Source organism: Xiphophorus couchianus, chromosome 2 (assembly GCF_001444195.1).
Source record: "Xiphophorus couchianus chromosome 2, X_couchianus-1.0, whole genome shotgun sequence".
Lineage (NCBI taxonomy): Eukaryota > Metazoa > Chordata > Actinopteri > Cyprinodontiformes > Poeciliidae > Xiphophorus > Xiphophorus couchianus.
Genome location: NC_040229.1, coordinates 7,328,758 through 7,345,743, shown reverse-complemented (window position 1 = coordinate 7,345,743; position 16,986 = coordinate 7,328,758). Strand labels below are relative to the sequence as shown.

The 16,986-nt window shown below is 36.9% G+C and overlaps 1 protein-coding gene across 1 annotated transcript; it reads right to left on the bottom strand.

The window, feature by feature from the left end:
* Positions 1-1,106: 1,106 nt before the first annotated feature.
* Positions 1,107-16,073, bottom strand: phaf1 (phagosome assembly factor 1). The gene is made up of 16 exons (XM_028044020.1): positions 14,962-16,073; positions 13,640-13,722; positions 12,792-12,875; positions 12,642-12,685; positions 12,218-12,297; positions 12,045-12,139; positions 10,024-10,088; positions 9,757-9,869; positions 9,169-9,302; positions 8,979-9,062; positions 8,317-8,399; positions 8,156-8,199; positions 8,015-8,064; positions 6,746-6,804; positions 6,517-6,589; positions 1,107-5,153 (listed from the first exon to the last, which is right to left on the bottom strand). The coding sequence occupies exons 1-16, from the start codon at positions 15,023-15,025 to the stop codon at positions 5,058-5,060; spliced, it is 1,251 nt and encodes a 416-aa protein (XP_027899821.1). The 5' UTR covers positions 15,026-16,073; the 3' UTR covers positions 1,107-5,057.
* Positions 16,074-16,986: the final 913 nt, after the last annotated feature.

The following is a 16,986-nucleotide window of genomic DNA, read 5'->3' as shown; positions in this document are numbered from 1 at the left end:
TTAAATGTAATAAAGTTTTTATTACATTTAATATGTATTTGTTAAATGTAATAAAAATGCAGTTCCTGATAAGAAACAAATTAGGGCAAAAATATAAGATCTTACCAATTAGTTTTGATCTAGTTTCCTGTGCGCTCGAGATAAGAAAACGAATGAACAAGTATTTTTGTTCTACAAGATATGGCAGTTTGTTTTATGTCAATAATGTATGAATATTGATGAAAAACTAGTAGTTCCACTGGCAAATTATTTTACTTACAAGACATTTTTTCCATGTTGTGAAATAATCTGCCATTGAAACTAGAACGTTTTCATCAATATTAATAAATTATTCACTTAAAGCAAACTTTTATATTTTAAAAGTTACTTTTAAGTTAGTTTCGTCGTAATTCTAGTGTGCTAAGATATTAGCACTAGAAACTAGACTAAAATTAGCTGGTAATATTTTGTGTTTTTGCAGTGTGGAGGTGAGGAGTGATGGTTTGCAGTTGTTTTACTGCAGCAGCATCACTGAACGTATTTCAGCTAAAGGGGGTAAACACTAGATATTAACGAGTAGGGTGTCCTAACTTTTTCCTCAAACAGAAAACACTTGGTTTCTTTTGTTTACAATTATTTCTGAGTATTTATTGTTTATGAATAACCAAATAAGTAATGGTCCCTGTATTTAAATTTTTTTTTTAGATTACTAATTTATTCAATTTCCACAGCGACAGGAAGACCACAAGCAGATTTTTAGACATGGAGGCTGATTTTCGGCCTTTTTATAGTTTTATAAAACTAAGGTGATAATAATATTCGAGGTGTCAAAAAAGCAAGACAAACAAAAAAATGCATATCTGAAATAAAAGCAGAAAAATACTGAAAAACCCAACCTGGGATTCTTTGCAAAAATGAGAAAAATAACTGTAACAACAATCAGCCCATGCAACAGGTTGATGCTAATACTCAATGACAAACACACACACATTCACCAATGCAATTAAAATGCATTCTCACTGTATGTCCCACAGAAAATCATTTTTACAGAGGAAAAAAAAGAGATAAAAACAGGCTCAGAGGGAGATGAGGCACAATGTTTCATTTTTTTCCTTAGACTTTTTTTAAAATACATTTTCTTCCACCAAAGCAAGTTTTGGGAAAATGTTTGACTTGTAGGACAGTTTTCACCAGAAAACATACCAAAGCAGAGATCAGCTCAACTTTAAATATTGGGAAACCTAACAGAACCCCAAAGAGATATGTTGGAAGTGGGTCTTCAAAACCCAAAAGGTTTGTCAAAGCTGAAGAAAGTGAGAACCTGAACATCCAGGCTCACCCCGTCATCCAGATGGGGGCTGCACCATGCAGTGAAATCAGACAAATATCAAACTTTGTCCAGCAGAGAATGACGTGTAAATGAAGAGTTTATGTGCTTCACAGAGACTTCCGTTTACTGGCAGCCCTCCATCGTCCACTAGAAATACCAACGCTGACCGAATCAGCCGAGAGCAGAAACTCTTTTCTGATTAACTTTCTTCACAACATAGAAGAGAAGAAACCAAGTCGTAACAAAGAATGCCATGAAGAGCTATTTACAGCGTTTATACAGCTTCGCATGGACTCCACAACAACTTTTCTTTTGAGAAGCACTAAAAAGCATTTATTGGTTAGAAATAATCTAAATCTAAACACTAAAATGAGTTTCTCTGCACTGAAAACATTTCTTGCTACTTTAAACAGCCTATTTGGAAATTCACTGCTGCCTGAAAAGAAAAACATGCATTTAATGGCTCTCAGATTATAAAAGTGTGAAAAAAAGGAAACAAGCTAGTTTGGGATCTTTCAGAGGAAAAAATCACAAATAAAAACAATTCTAGAAAACGTTTTGTTTGTGTAATGCCTCTGCCTACAGCGTCTAATAAATACCACTTGATCTGTTCCACATTTTGTCTCGGTACAAAAATCAAACTTCTATCATTTTATTTGGCTGAATATGATGTGATAAAATAAGTGGGAAAAATAGATGCATAATTATCAACATTTTTCCAAATGAAATGCATTTTAAATATTCTCCCTTTCCAGTAAATTCCTTAAATAAAATCAAGAGCAATAAAATACTTATTTAGTAAGGAGTTTACTAAACACTAGCTAAAAAATATATAATATAATCTATAATCTACAGTTTGAGAGTCAAAATCCGGCACATTTCAGATTGGCCTCGCCTTCAACGCACCTGAAGCAAATGATCAGCTAATTTGTGGACTTTGTAGAATTTGATTGGATGCTGTGAAGCTAATTTAGCTATTTGATTCAGGTGTGCAGTACGACGTTTATATTAATTAGAATTATGAAAATAAATTTCCTTAATGGAAACGCGTCCATTACAAAGTTTTCATGATACGATGAGGTGTTTTTTTGGCTCCATCGAAACTAGTGTATGTCATAGAAACGGCACACGAGTCACCTGATCAACGACCGGATGTTACTACAGGCGGAAAAGACGAAGAGGACGACAGGAAGTGGTAGGAGGATGATGAGGCTTCATCTTTCTTTAATTACTTATAGCCTGTACAAACTTAATCACGTGTGACTTTAATTGAGTTTCTTATTTAATGGAAACATTGCAATTGCGTAAACAGAGTTTTCCATTAGCGGACTATCACAGTTTTGTGCACATTTGTAATGGAAACGCAGCTGTTTTTCAGATCCTTGCTTTGGATCAAAGCATATTCACGTGTTAGAATGGACCAGTCAAAGTTCAGGTCTAAATCTAATAGATCTGTGGCAAGATTTTAAAACATATATTCACAGACGTCGTTTAAACAAAGAATAGCAGTTTGTGTACAGGAACAGTAAAGTTTGTGCTTGTACTTTGACAAAATGTGGAAAAATCCAAAGGTAGTAGATTATTCTTTTAAAGGCACAGTACTTACACTGAATATTTTGTAAAGGCGGCAAAACAAAAAAAACATTTGCATCAAGGAACAATGAGAGAATTTGTCTATTAAAATGAATGCACAGTTTATTAATTAGTTTGTAATTAAAAACAAGGTAAATTTACAAGCTGGGAGAAAGAAATGACTGATGCTGTTCACCATTTCCAAAACAAAAGTCGGGTTTACAACCACAGAAATGACGGCTGTTCTCTACGTCACAGTTCACTGAGGACGTCGACCACGATACGAGCTGACGGTAAACACGAAGCGACTTATCCAGAACGGATGAGCTGAGTCGGCTGATCATGTTGGATTATTACTGAAACACGGATTAAAAACTGCACCACGTCTTCAAATTAAGATGGAGTTAGGAATATTTGAGACTCTGCAAGACAAGAAAACACACCGATCAAATGAAGACTTCCTAAAAGGTCTTTGGCTTTAGCATTTGGCAACTAAACAGAGATAACAGCAGATGGATCAGAAGCAGAACGGAAGAAAGCACTGAAGAAAGACGAAACGTTGTCGTACAGAACGCGATGGCAGACGCGCCGCCGCTCATCTGCACCAACACACACACCCACACACACATCCCTCCTACTCTTCAATACATATCCATCTCAAAGGATGGGGCACAATCAAGTAAAAATGTGTCTATTAGTGCAAATGTTAAAAACAAAAAAAGGAATCACAATAAATTATTATTATTACATAATGGAAATGGTTGCCATGGTGAGGGAGAAATGGGCTTTGAACGCTCAGTCAGAACATGCAGGAAGGTTGGTAAAGCTGCAGTATTTAACTTTTACAAAAGTATGTTGGTTTTTAAACATAATGATTAAAACTGTCACCATGTTGTAGCAGTTTAATATGAGACAGATAATCTGTGAAAAGATCAAGTTCCTCCAACTCCTCCCAATGCTACTATTGCCATCTAAAAATACAACCAGTCAGAGTCAGGAGGAGGGTCTTAGCGCTGTTAATCAACGTTGTGTACACGCGTTAACAACTTACCATTCAAGGAAATCCATTTATCTGCCATTATCTGTGGCTATGCTAACTACCTAAAGCATTTGTGGCAGGCTAGCAGAGAACAAGCAGAGGATGTGAGGGTGATTGGCAGCGGTAAGACCCTCCTCCTGGCTCTGATTGGTTGTTTCTCATGGAGCTGTGTGTTCAGGTGACGGAAGGCAGAGAAGTTCAAGTTTTTCACAGATTATCTGCCTTATATTGTACTGTCACAACCTAATGATAAATTTAACAAATATGTATATAAAAAAAAAGTTTTTAATAAAAGTGATATGCTGTAGCTTTAATCAACCAAACGAAGCGAGGGCGCTTCCTGCTGTGCTCTTTGGAGATCGCTTCTCGTTCAGAGTCATGCAGGTTGAGCTTTAGCCATCTGGACCGGCCGCCGTTCATCAGAAACGCGTGACAGTCGGGGTTGAAATGATGGGAAGTGAAGTCTGTAGAAATGAGATGATCGCTCTGATTGGTGACGGGAAACGGCTGCAAATGGACTCAGGAAGTGTTTGGTGAGGGAAGATGGAGATGTTTGGATCGGGTCAGGCTGGGTCTTGTGATTTAAAACAGAAATGGACGCTTAGCTTGAAGTGTGTTTGGGCTCATGGTGCAGGACTGGAAGGGTTTGACTGGACCCAGTTTGGAGCGGTCTTGAAGCAAGAAGACGGGCAGGACTGACCGGGATGGCAGTGTGGTTGGCGGATGTAGTTTTATTAGTTTTAAGTTTTCCTGCAGCATTGATGAACCCGAATGCGTCACCTCACGATGGGATGAAGCTTCTCTTACTGTACAGGCAGCAGAACGGTCTCTGAGGTTCACAGGATGCAGATTTTACAGCTTTCTTTCCGAAGCATGCGAGCTGCTCTCGCAGCATCCCTGCAGGACGGGGCGTGTTTGGTACCAACAGAACACCGGATGCTGGTACCAAACAGGAGGCAGCAGGTCTGGTTTCAATGTCGACTTGTTCAATCTGAAGCACCTGAGCCAGGTTGTAGTGATTCTGTTAGGCCTGCTCAGGTAAAAAAAAAAAAAAAAAAAAAAAATCTGGTTTCGGTTCCAATTCAGTCAGCAAAATAACTGTTGTTTGGGTCGGCCAGAATGGGGCGTGGTTCTGGTTCAGTGGGAACTAGCGCTGGACTCGGGTCGGGCTTGACTGGTGGTCCTGGGAGCTCCGTAGAGGGTGACTGATGCTATGTGGTTGTTCTGCATCACCTGCAGAAGAAAACAGGGTCGTGTTAGAGAGTCAGGATGCAGGTTCAGAACCGACAGGTCTATTTTGGGCTTTTTGCTCCTCCCTAAAAAATAATCACCATTGGGACAGACTGTCTGGAAACAAAATAGACACAAATCTGGAAGACATCTAGAAGGCACAGAAGAGAATTAGGGCCACCAAAAAATAAATAAAATAAATAAAACTCTGACTTTAAACTCAGAATCAGAATTGATTAAATTGCTTATGTACCATGAAGGAAATTTGGCCTAGATCAGAGTGTGGATAAACTGCAGGTTTACAAATCCTATAATAAGGAAGAAACAGTTATATCATTATTTTCATATATTTACAATCTGAATGTTTGGTTTTATATTTGGATTCTGACACAAACCGACAGAATCAGAATTATGACCTTAAAGCTTTTCCAGGTACATAGTGCCATTTTATAGCATCATCAAGTAACCATGTTAACTTCAGCTGTTGGAAAATTCTGTATATATCAAATATGACTTAAGAGAAATGTAACTTTCTAATTGAATGCCTTGTCAACTATGTCTCTTTAAGAAGCTCCTGTTTATTTGGATTTAAAGTGACAAGAGGCCCTAAAACATCTCATTCTGAAAGCATCTGAAAACAGCCAGAACTGACCAGATTAATCTCAATGTCTAACAATGATTTTGTCTTAAAATGTAATCAACATGTTTTGTATATATAAATCTATCCTAACCTGTTCAAGGAAGTATAAGTCACCTATAAACCAAACTTGTTGAAGCAGAAAAACATCTCAAACATTCAGTGAATCTGCTGCTCACACTCCTCAGGATTCACCTGTTAGGATCTGTAAAGGCAAGTGTAGCGCCACCTGTTGACAACACAGGCTAGTTTATTCCCTATGAAGAATGTCAGACATTTTCTCTAACACAACAGATTTTGTTGTTAAAGTGTTAAATGCAAATGATTGCAGTTTTCTGGCTGATGGCCTGACCTGCTGATTCCGACTTTTCCAATTTTTCTGAAATGTCACTAAATATAACAAGAAAGTCGGTGTGTTGGAAAGAATGAGATGACTATTGTTAACTGGAAACGTGCAGACATGACCTGGTGGGCTGGTCTGTCAGTCAAACCTCTCCAACAGCAGAGCAGAAGAAGACAGTGACTGATTTTAAACTTTTGTTGAGGTACATAAAAGCAACTTCACATGTAAGTATCGACTGATCACCAGTCTCCCAAAATGAAGGAAATCGGTGCACTCCTAGTTAAATGTGTAGCTTTTAAAAAACAGGATGCGAGCTGAGCTTCTTTATCTTTGCAGCTTGATCCAAGTTGTTTCCAGACTAAAATGTTTGTTGTGAAAGTTCTGACCTCAAAAATCATCCTCTGAAGTCCGAAGCAGAAAGTGGAACCGAACGGGTTTGTGTTGTTGGCTGATGAAGACCTGCCAGAAATAAATAAAGATGAGAATTTCCTCTTGTGTAAAATATCACAGAATAATACCGAAGGAGCACCATCAGTTGACATTCGATCCGTTTAAAACCTTCATGTCATCCATACCGACTCTGTTCTGTGAAATCATGACCATCGGAGTGTTTACCTGTGAAGGACGACGGGTTTTTCCATCGGATGACCCAGAAGCTCCTGAATCTGATCCCACTGACGCAGAAACACAAAGACGCCTCATCAAAACAAATTTTTAGAAACAAATGCATAAATACAGCTGCTGATAATAAACAAACAGAAAAAATTTCAGCAAGCAGTCGTTGTACCAGACTTAAAAGGTACTTAACGGACACAGCAGACACAATAATTTCAGAGTCAGGTGCTTTGAAAATAAACTACTTCGCACAAAAATGAATTACTTTAGTTTTGAAAGGTTATTAAAAGATAATGGTGATAAAATTGAACTCATATCAGATGTTTGATTAAGACATAAAGCTACTACACTTTTCCTTGCTTGCAATCGAGAATCAAAATGTGTCTGTTTGGATTTACAGTCACGGTTCTGCCTGTCACAATAACACACTTTGTAGGATGATAAATTGCCCCTTTTATTAGAGCAATAAATGACAATATTGTTGTTTTGAGGCTGTTTTTAAGTAATATAGTGATATCGACAACATAATACAAGTTCACCCTCTCAAAGACAAACAAACTGATTTTGTAAAGAACAACACTGGAACTGGAAGATATTATAATTTTTTTAAATAAAACACAACAACCAAAGACAATTATAAAAACAAAACACAACCAAAACCATAAGTAAAATGGTTATTCTAAGTTTCTATGAAAAAGCATTAAATGAAAATTACAGGTGGCAATATTATTACTGTAGAAACCAGATTATTTTAGCAACAATAATTACTGTTTGTCTGTTCAAATTAAAATAGATCTAATAGTTTTATGCATATTTCTTTTAAATTATGGTGCAAGCATTTCAGGCATTTTTAGAAAAGGTTGTCATATCTGTCCAAGACTGATTGGACTATACATTAAAGATGCTACTGGGTACTCTAAGAAAGTAATGACACTACACTGCAAAAACACAAAACCTTATAAAGTATTTTTGGTCTAGTTTCTAGAGCAAATATGTTAGTACACAGACAAAACCAACTTACAATAACTTTTGTGTTAGGTCAATAATTCCTATAATATTGATGGAAAAGTACTAGTTGTCTTGTTATAGATAAAATAACCCGTAATCACTATTAAGGAATTACTGACTTAAGACAAGCTTTCCATTGACTTCTTAAAAGTACTTATCCAACTAAATATGTAGTAAAAAAAAAAAACAGGATACAAAGCTTAAAATCAAAATATCCAAACTTTGATAGAAGCCGTTTTAATATTTTTTCTCATAACTGACCTTGCTGTAGGTGGTTAGGATGCAGTCCTCCGTCTGAGAGTCTGCTCCTTCTGAAGAGACAGAAAACAACAGGTTGAAGAAAGATCCCAGTAAAGCACAAATACAGAGATTAAAACTCTGACCAATCAAGTGACAGCTCACCTTTTTTGATGACTAGCGGGATCTTAAAGTCACATCGATGGTATCTGGGACAGCAGAAATAGTCAGTCACATCAAACTCCGCAACAAAAGGACTAATATGATTAAGGTTGAGATCTAGAAGAGGTGATAACAAGGTGGATCTGACAGCAGGAAATATTTACATATTAAAGTTGTAATGCCCAGGGAAGTTCGTATGGAGGACGAACTTCTTAACCAGGTGGGTCGTCGAGTCAAACAGGATGTCCTGAAACACAACACAACCCATCGATCAGCTGTAGCCCCAGTCAACCTGGGTAAACGGAGATAAACGAAGCCCTGCAGCCTCACACGGGGCCGTGCTGCTGTTTTTAGCTCATCTCTGCAGTAGCGCCAGATGAGTTCAGCTTGTTTACTTTCCCAGGGCAGGCTGCCCAAACCGCTCCGGGAAATTCAGGCAGTGACCCGCAAAGGTCACTGGATAAACATCTGTTTAACTCCGAAAATGACAGAGAGGGGCAACACAGGCTCATGTTGTCTAAAAGACACCAGCTGGGATGGTAGCGTATTAAAATGCGTTGTTAATGATTCATTTCAAGGCTAAAACAATTAAACAGATTAATTGATTATTGAAAGAACAATAATTGTATTTTTAATATTGCATGACATAAGTTAAAAAAAAATCTGCAGAATGCGTTAATTTGTTAACGTGAATAATTGTCAAAATAATCTACGGAATAAAATAAGTAGTGCAATTTACATTTCTAAGTTCCCAGAATTACAATATCAAAACCACTAAATGTTTGGTGCCATGCTCCCAACATTTTATAAGGCTGGGCCCACGTACCACTCCGAGGGTGAAGTAGTTGAAGAAGTAGTCGTTACATTTAGAGGGAACCTGCTTGTGAGGAGACGGAGAATGGATCTTCATCTAAAACACACAGGAAAAGGTGAACATTTTTATTTCAAGTTTCATTTTACTTAATGTGAATGCAACACAGATTCGTAAGACTCTCAAAAGGAGAAACAGCTCTGACCTTATCCTCAGATTTGTAGAAGACTTTATGCGGCGAGCCCAAAGTGCCCAGAACGTCCTGACAGGAGTCTCCAAAGAAGATGCTCCTCTCCACATACCGGACCTTAGCATCAGCCATCACACCGAGTCCAGAACCTGCAGCAGGAACGGCAGACAGTCACACAAGCAAGTTACAAAAATATTCCAGTCCTGTTTTTCTCAATCCTCAGTTTAATCCGGTATCAGTATCATTAGATAATATGTCTATTAGAATATTTAATAAACAAAATATTCACGGAACTCCGATCCAAAACTGCACAGGTAAATGAAATGAATCAAGCAGGTTCTGTTACTGTTTATAATCAGAGTTTCATTGAACTTTACCAGAACCTGATTTTATATTTTATAAAATCAATTCTATAAACTTTTATAAACTATAACACTGAATTCCTGCTGTCTGCTAATCCATCTAACCAAATATATTAATAGGGTCAGTTTTAACTAATGGAATATTCCAAATAATATTGCTGGAAGAGTTTTTGCACTTGGATGCTTCAAAAAGCAGCAGATTGATGACAATCAGTCATTTTCAGTCTTTCAGGTGCGTTACCTGCTGTGAGAAGGCGGAGCTTGAGCCCCAGAGGACCCGCCCCATCCCTCAGGACGTCGACACTCTCTGCAAAGATGTTGCCCATAAAACAAGCCAACGGCATCGCAGGAGCTCTAAGGAAACACAGGAAACATTCCAGTCTGAACTGGTTTGAAAACTTATTCTGCTGCTCCCTATTTTCTCCTGATTAGATTTAACATAAACGCATTAATGTCCTCTAGCAGGAAGGTCACTGGGCCACATGGAAGTGTTGTGGTCATTATGTACTTTGTTTCTTGGAGGTTGTTGCCAGTGTAGATGTGCATCCTCTTGACCATGGCTCCATGTGGAATCTGCAGGAAGGATGAAATAACAACACAGCTAGTGAGCTGGCGCATAATGTTAAATGTTTACGAGGTATGAAAGATTGAATTCATAGTGATGTAGCAAATAATACATTTTATTTGTCCATTCAGGAGTTATTCTGACATGAAATGTCCATTTTATATAACATACCAGAGGTGTAGTGGGGACTGACATCAATGAGTTGGGACTAGTGCTAAAACAAATAATCGAATTCATCATGATTAATCGATCACAGATAGAATAGATTTGTTTTAAATGAAGTATTCAGACTTCAAAACGGTCATTTGCTGAACGAATAAAACACTCAGCAAACTAATTAAGCCAAAACTGTACAAAAAATATGTATATATTGCATTTAGGTTAGAAAAATAAGAGTACACTAAAGGAATGCTACATTGCTGCACTTTAGGCAATACAATTTTTATTTTCTTGTTAATTTGTTTACTTGCATCTTTAAATGTATTTGTAATGTATAAAAATGACTTAAGTGGTCAAATGTAGCCCCAGTTAACCTGTAGCAGAGGCTAAACGGAGATAAACGCAGCCCTCTAGCCTCATTCTGCAATCTGCAGAATGCGTAAATTTGAAAAAATCTGATTTATTGATTAATCGTCAGAATAATTGAATACTAAAATAATCTTGCAGCCCTAGTTGGGACATGTTTGGATCATGATTCTTAGCCATAAGATGCCACATTTGAACTAATGTTGACTTGTATGAAAAAAGCCTGACAAACAAACAGCAGTTGAGCTCAGAGTATATCTATTAATAGTCTTTCTTTCCTGGTGTTGTCACACCTAACAGTTTGGAAGATTCTGTTCCATTGGGGACCAAAATTGCAACATTGTTACATTTTCAGTTGCTGCTGTTCTTAGACTTAGACTGACTTTATTGTCATTTTGCATGCACAGGGTGTATACAGAACGAAATTTCGTTGCATACGGCTCAGGACAGTGTTTTGAGCTTCCAATGTTGTGAGGTTACTCCAGAATAAAATAAAATACAGTATAAAATATGAATATAAATCTAAATATAAAATATAAAGTGCAGGACTGACAGTAAAATAGAAGTTATTTAGTTCTCTTTCACACTGCACTGTGTCAAACCCTTTTCTCTTTTTTTTACTTTTTTTGAGTAACCTGTTCCCGTCCTCCTCGCCTGTGGGGGCGCTGCACCAAAAACCACTAAAGGAAACAACACGAAAGCCTCTGAAGAGGACACGGAACACAAATTCCTTCTTCACAAAATGTAAACAAAAATGGAGTGGTGTCAAATTTTAGCAGATGTAGTATTTCTCTTTTGTCTTTGGTAAAAGACCATTTACCCAGAATGCTCTGAACTGTAGTCCACTCCCTGGTTTTGGAGTGGTTTCCAGTCTGCTTAGTGTTCACATATGCATTGAAACAGCACCAGAGTTCATTTCAACCAAACCGAGACATAGGTTTCTATGCGTATCAGAGTTTGCCTCTTTGGTCCGTACATTGCAAAAACAAAATCTTACCAAGTATTTTTGTGTAGTTTCTAGTGCAAATATCTCAGTACACTTAAAAAAGACTAAAATAACTTACAAGTAGCAATAAATAGGAGCCTGTTTTAAGTAAATAATTTCTTAAAGTTGATGAAAAAACACTGGTTCCACTGGCAGAGTATTTCACTTGTAATATGCAAAAAAGGTCTTGCTGTAAGTGACAAAATTCTGCCAGTGGAACTTTTTAATCAATTTTAAGGAATTATTTATTTAAAACAAGCTCCTATAACATCCTGAAAAGTGTACTAAGATATCTGCACTACTTGACCAAAAACACTTGGTAAAATTCTGTGTTTGAAATGCATCAGAGTTGGATTAAATCAGTTTAAACCAGTCTGGTGAATGGACCTTAAGTCACCAGGTTCTGGTCCTTAAGTCTTCTTTAACAGGCTGAAGGGAACCGGTCCATTCTTACCTCGTATTTTGGAGCTTCATTCCACGAATCCAGTTGAAAGGAGAAGGAAAGTCCTCGAAAGTTGAGATGGAACAATTGCTCTGCAGCATTATAAACTGCACAAAAGGAGACAATGTTCATTAAACTACATTAAAAGTTGTTTGTTTGTGAATAAAATCTTTGTTATTAAGTACCTCCAGGGTGAGTCGCTCCAAATGACTGGTCTATTTGCTCTATTGTGGGGGTGATGGCCTGAGAGTTGAAATGGACTCCACTAAAATACAGGACACACAAACACAGCATGTTGCGTCAGTTAGCGTTCATACAGCAAAGAGCTGCATTAGAGAAAGAACGACTGAGCGCAACTGGAAGTGGTTCAACAGGAAGAGAAAATAACAGAGGCCTAATCTAACAGATACATTAACATAAACAGATTAAATTACTGTGACATGACTGAGCAGCTGTGGGTCTCAGAGGGAGCGATGACTGAGCTGTGAAAGCGGCCTTTTGGATCTTATAGCTCAGACTTATTACCAACCAACAAGAGTGACTTACTTATGAATGTACGATGAAGCAGAAGTCTAACATTATTATGCTTGTAAAAATCCTTGTACTCACCAGTACTTCAACTTGACTTTGCTCAAGTCGTACACTTCAATCACCTAATATGTAAAAACATAAATCCAGCCAGTAATAAAGAGGCAGTAAGTAACAAAGGTCAGCGCTACAATGGGAGTTTGATATCTGTGCTAAACGAGCCATTCTCACCTTGAGTCTCTGATTTGTGGCGTCAAACAGCAGTTTAATCCCATCCTGAGTCAGGTTCAGTATGAGGTCGTGGCTGAGCGGTGTCTGGAGGGATAATGGGAAATCTCGGTCATAGTTTCTTTAATACAAACAAACAAAAAAGACTCCACTTTTTTTTTTTTTTTTTTACATTTTTCTTGCTTTTTAAACCCCAGGGTCTCTTCCTTTGCATTAACTCGGTTCACAAAAGCAACATTTTTGGTAATAAACTGTTTTTGTTAGTTGCTTCTCTCATCCAATTGATTGAAATGCACAAGATGTTTGGTTTTTTCACTGATTTTAGTTACAGAGAGTAAAAAATGGAAAGTGATAAACAACATAAATACAAGTCACACAACAAAACTGCAAACAGACAAGCAATCTAACTTTAAGCATTATGCTAATTTTGTTCAACTGAAACTTGATAAACTAGTTATTATCTGGGTTCTTTGTTCACTGTAAACCCTAGACAGAAACACATTTAATTATTTGTTACATGATTATTGCAATATTCACCAATATGATCTGTGCAGATTTGACACATTTAATTGAATGACAGAAAGTAGAAACTGATGTTCATTGTACCAAAGGTGCATTAAATGCAGAACAAAGTAAAACAAGGTTTCCTAAGGCATAATTTATGAGTTTCTTAGGCCTAACAATTTATAGTTTTCCTGCATTCAAAGATTTAGTCTCAAAATAAATCTTTTGAAAATACAGAAAGTCTGCAAGACTTCCAGAGCTGCCAAATTCTTTTGCAAGCTGATTAACATTTTTTTAAGGTTACACAACCAACAGAGGCCCTATGAGCAGAGCTGCAGCTGGCTCACCTGTTCGCTGTATAGCACCTGGACATTTTTGATTACACGGCAGTGTTTCTGGAGGATAGAGATGGCCTGGGAAAATGGCATCCCTGTGAAAGTAAAGACATGCACATGCAAGAGAGGAATACTGTTACAAAGTCCTGAAAGTGGAGTCATCCGACTGCTGCTAATTCAGGTCATTTAATTCAAAGTAAATGTAATCTCAAGGTACTTTACTAGACAAGAGCAATGTATACAGAGCTGTATAGAGACATACAGGTTTAATTAAGGAAATTAACATAACTGAAAAGTTCATTTCTTTAAATAATTCAATTCAAAAATCAAAACTTGTATATTATATAGGCTCCTTACACACAGACTGATGTGTCAAGTTTTATTACAGGTTTTGGTTATTACAGCTTATAGATTTAAACTCCCAATCCAGTTTTTTTTTTTAAATACAAAACATTAGCCAAATAAAAAAATTAAAAAAGTTATTAAATGTGGTGAATCGCCACCAAACTACTGAATAGGAACAGCTCTCAAGGCTCCAGTTATCCTTGTCGCATTTGCATGTTTTTTTAAACAGAATTTTTTCCTTAATTTTTCATACAGCATTCCATGAATAGAGATTGTCTTTAACATATTGGCTTACCCACATTCTGGACATAAGATTTTCTACTAGACCAGCATTTCCTAAAGTTGGGATCGGGACCCCATTTGGGGTCACAAATAACTGCGGGGTCTATAAATGTTGTAATAAGAGCAATATATTAGCCAATACAATGTCTACTGATAATGATTTTGCTTGTTATTTTAACTAACGTTGCAAAAATTTTTGCATGCTCAACCAAGAGTCATAATCAAGAATCTTTAACATTTTAAATTTGAGGGTCAGAAGTTGAAAACCATAGGAAATTAAATACTAGAATAACAATATTATTATTTTATAGAATAACATTTTTCTATTAAAAACCTTCTACACTTGTTGTCACCTTCCTAAAATAACAGCTCAAGTCAGTTTTTGCCAAAAATAATTATTTTTGTGTGGCTAAATCATCTTTTTACAATTAGCAGTTGGTGGTTTTCTTTTTTCTGCAGATGCCATTTTTTGGGCAAAAATGACATCACCATTATTTTAGGAAGGCGACTAAATCCAACTTTCTAATTTTTCAGGCAATTATCACAAATTCACAGAAATAAGATGAATCCCTCTGTGTGTAATAAGACTATTTTAATTTGTCTTTTGAGTTAAATTATGGAAATAAAGCTAGTAATATCCTAATTTGCTGATACAGTGACATTGTCACATAACTTCATCCTAACTGGTTCTAATGTTTGACACTCACCTAAGGCGAATTCCCATTGCTCATTTCCTAGTGATCTCTCAGGTACCACCTCCAGATCCAGCATTGGCAAGTAGTGTGGGGGCAGCTCACCTCACCTCAAGACTCTGTGGGACCCTGTCTCTGTTTCTGCTGGCTCTCCCTGATCACAGCGACTTCCCAATGCGCGTTCAGCGTCCTATTTTAAATCATAACGATGAACTTTCTTAGTTCAAAGCTGCCAAATTCATGAGCATCAAAGCGGGTTGTTCCTTATCTCATGATATTTGTCCTGGGTTGTAAATCAGCTCCAAAGAAGAGGTATGAAAGTGTTTAAGATTTTTCTACCTACGAAAAAACTGTTTAAAACATAAAAATAGCAAAAATATCCAGCACGGACCGACAGCTTGCGAATAAACAAATGACGCAACCTGCCAGCAAACGTAAAACACACAAGACGAAGCTGTCAGTCAACCAACAGTTTGTTTATGAACTCTAAAAATCAATAAAGACAACCTGACACGCTGCAGAGCAGAGATCAGTTCAACTTGTTCAGGAGCGGGACAACAGATGGCACAGTGACAAATAAACACATATCAACTCTGATGGTTATTCCCTTTCCAATACAGCCGTTATGTTTCGTATCTGTGAATGTCGGGCGATTACGAAAGGGGGGGGAAAAAATCTAAAAATGTCTTAAATCTGCACTGCAAGCTAACGTTAGCAAACCAATTAGCTGCCCCTGACGGTGTCCTGGTTATTAATTATAACTATAAATATAAATAACGGATATGCAAACAGAAATATTTGAGTGAAGCGAGAGAAAGTTATTATCCTGCTTGGGATTGAAACAAAGAGACGCCGTGGGCTGTCGCTGCTGTTTTTCTCCCTTCAGCTCAGGAGCTAGCGCCGCTGCTGCCGGCCGGGGACGCACGTTCAGACCTCCACGCGACGTGACGTGACGCGTCCCTTTGCCCGGTAAATGGCCGCTGCCGTGTCCGTTCCTTGTCACCGAGTCCGTTAATGTCGAGGGGCCGACGAGAGAGAGACGCAGCGACAACAGCAACTTCAGACATCAACAACAGCCAGCGGGATCAGCTGATAGCTCTACTTCCTGTGCTCGGAGGACGTCCTAGGCTGGCGTGATGACGTCACTCACACGTTTCTAAACAGCCGCTAAGTGTGCTTTTTTTTTTTTTTTTTTTTTTTTTTTTTTGCATAGGCAGGAAAATGTGGAAGTAAATACGTGCCAGAGGCATTTTTAAAATTCAAATCCTGATGGCACATATTTACTTCCATATAAACATAAACATATTAATATTCGTAGGTAATGTAGGGGGGGGTAAAATGTCCACTATTCTAATTTATAAATACATCAATAAAAACTAATATTAATATTTATATATGTAATAACATGGGGTGCATTTTTATTAAAACATTTAAAAATCATTTACTATAATTTGATATATAGAGGGGCCCATATCTATAAGTTAGATACTTATTTCATTTAAATATTTCAATAAAATTCTATCTTTATTGAATAAATATTACATAAATAATAAGTTAGATGTAATGCTGTAAATGAGGAATGAAGAGGTATAATACTTGCATATTATGTCAGTTAATTATGAAATAAATAAGAAAATCTGAAACGTCATAATTAAAAATTATAAATGATTATTTCATTACTTTTTCAATAATTTGTGTTTATTACTTATGGATAAATATGCCTACATATTTAATCCAGATAAATGCAATTATATAACTTACATATATATTATTCATAAAATAATTTTCTATGGTTTGTACATAAAAATAAAATAATAAATATATTGGTACTATTTAAAAAAATACCAAGTCCAAGAAGGACATAAAATGCTGTCTAAAAGAAAACAGCAAACATTGAAGGCAACCAGGGGAATTGATACACATTTATTGTGATAAACAATCAACATTTTGAAATGAATATCTCATATTATATGTTAAACTCCTCTGAGAGGACAAGTTCAACATTAACGTAGATGAAAACACAGAGCACACAAACAGTAA

Bases quoted from the DNA above. Each gene is read 5' to 3' on its own strand.
- phaf1 (XM_028044020.1), bottom strand. From the start codon at position 15,025: ATGCTGGATCTGGAGGTGGTACCTGAGAGATCACTAGGAAATGAGCAA. The intron at 8,200-8,316 runs GTAAATATTTCC...CTGCTGTCCCAG, and splicing joins GGGCATTACAACTTTAATAT to ATACCATCGATGTGACTTTA. The intron at 5,154-6,516 runs GTCAGAACTTTC...TTTCTTCTGCAG, and splicing joins TTCAGAGGATGATTTTTGAG to GTGATGCAGAACAACCACAT.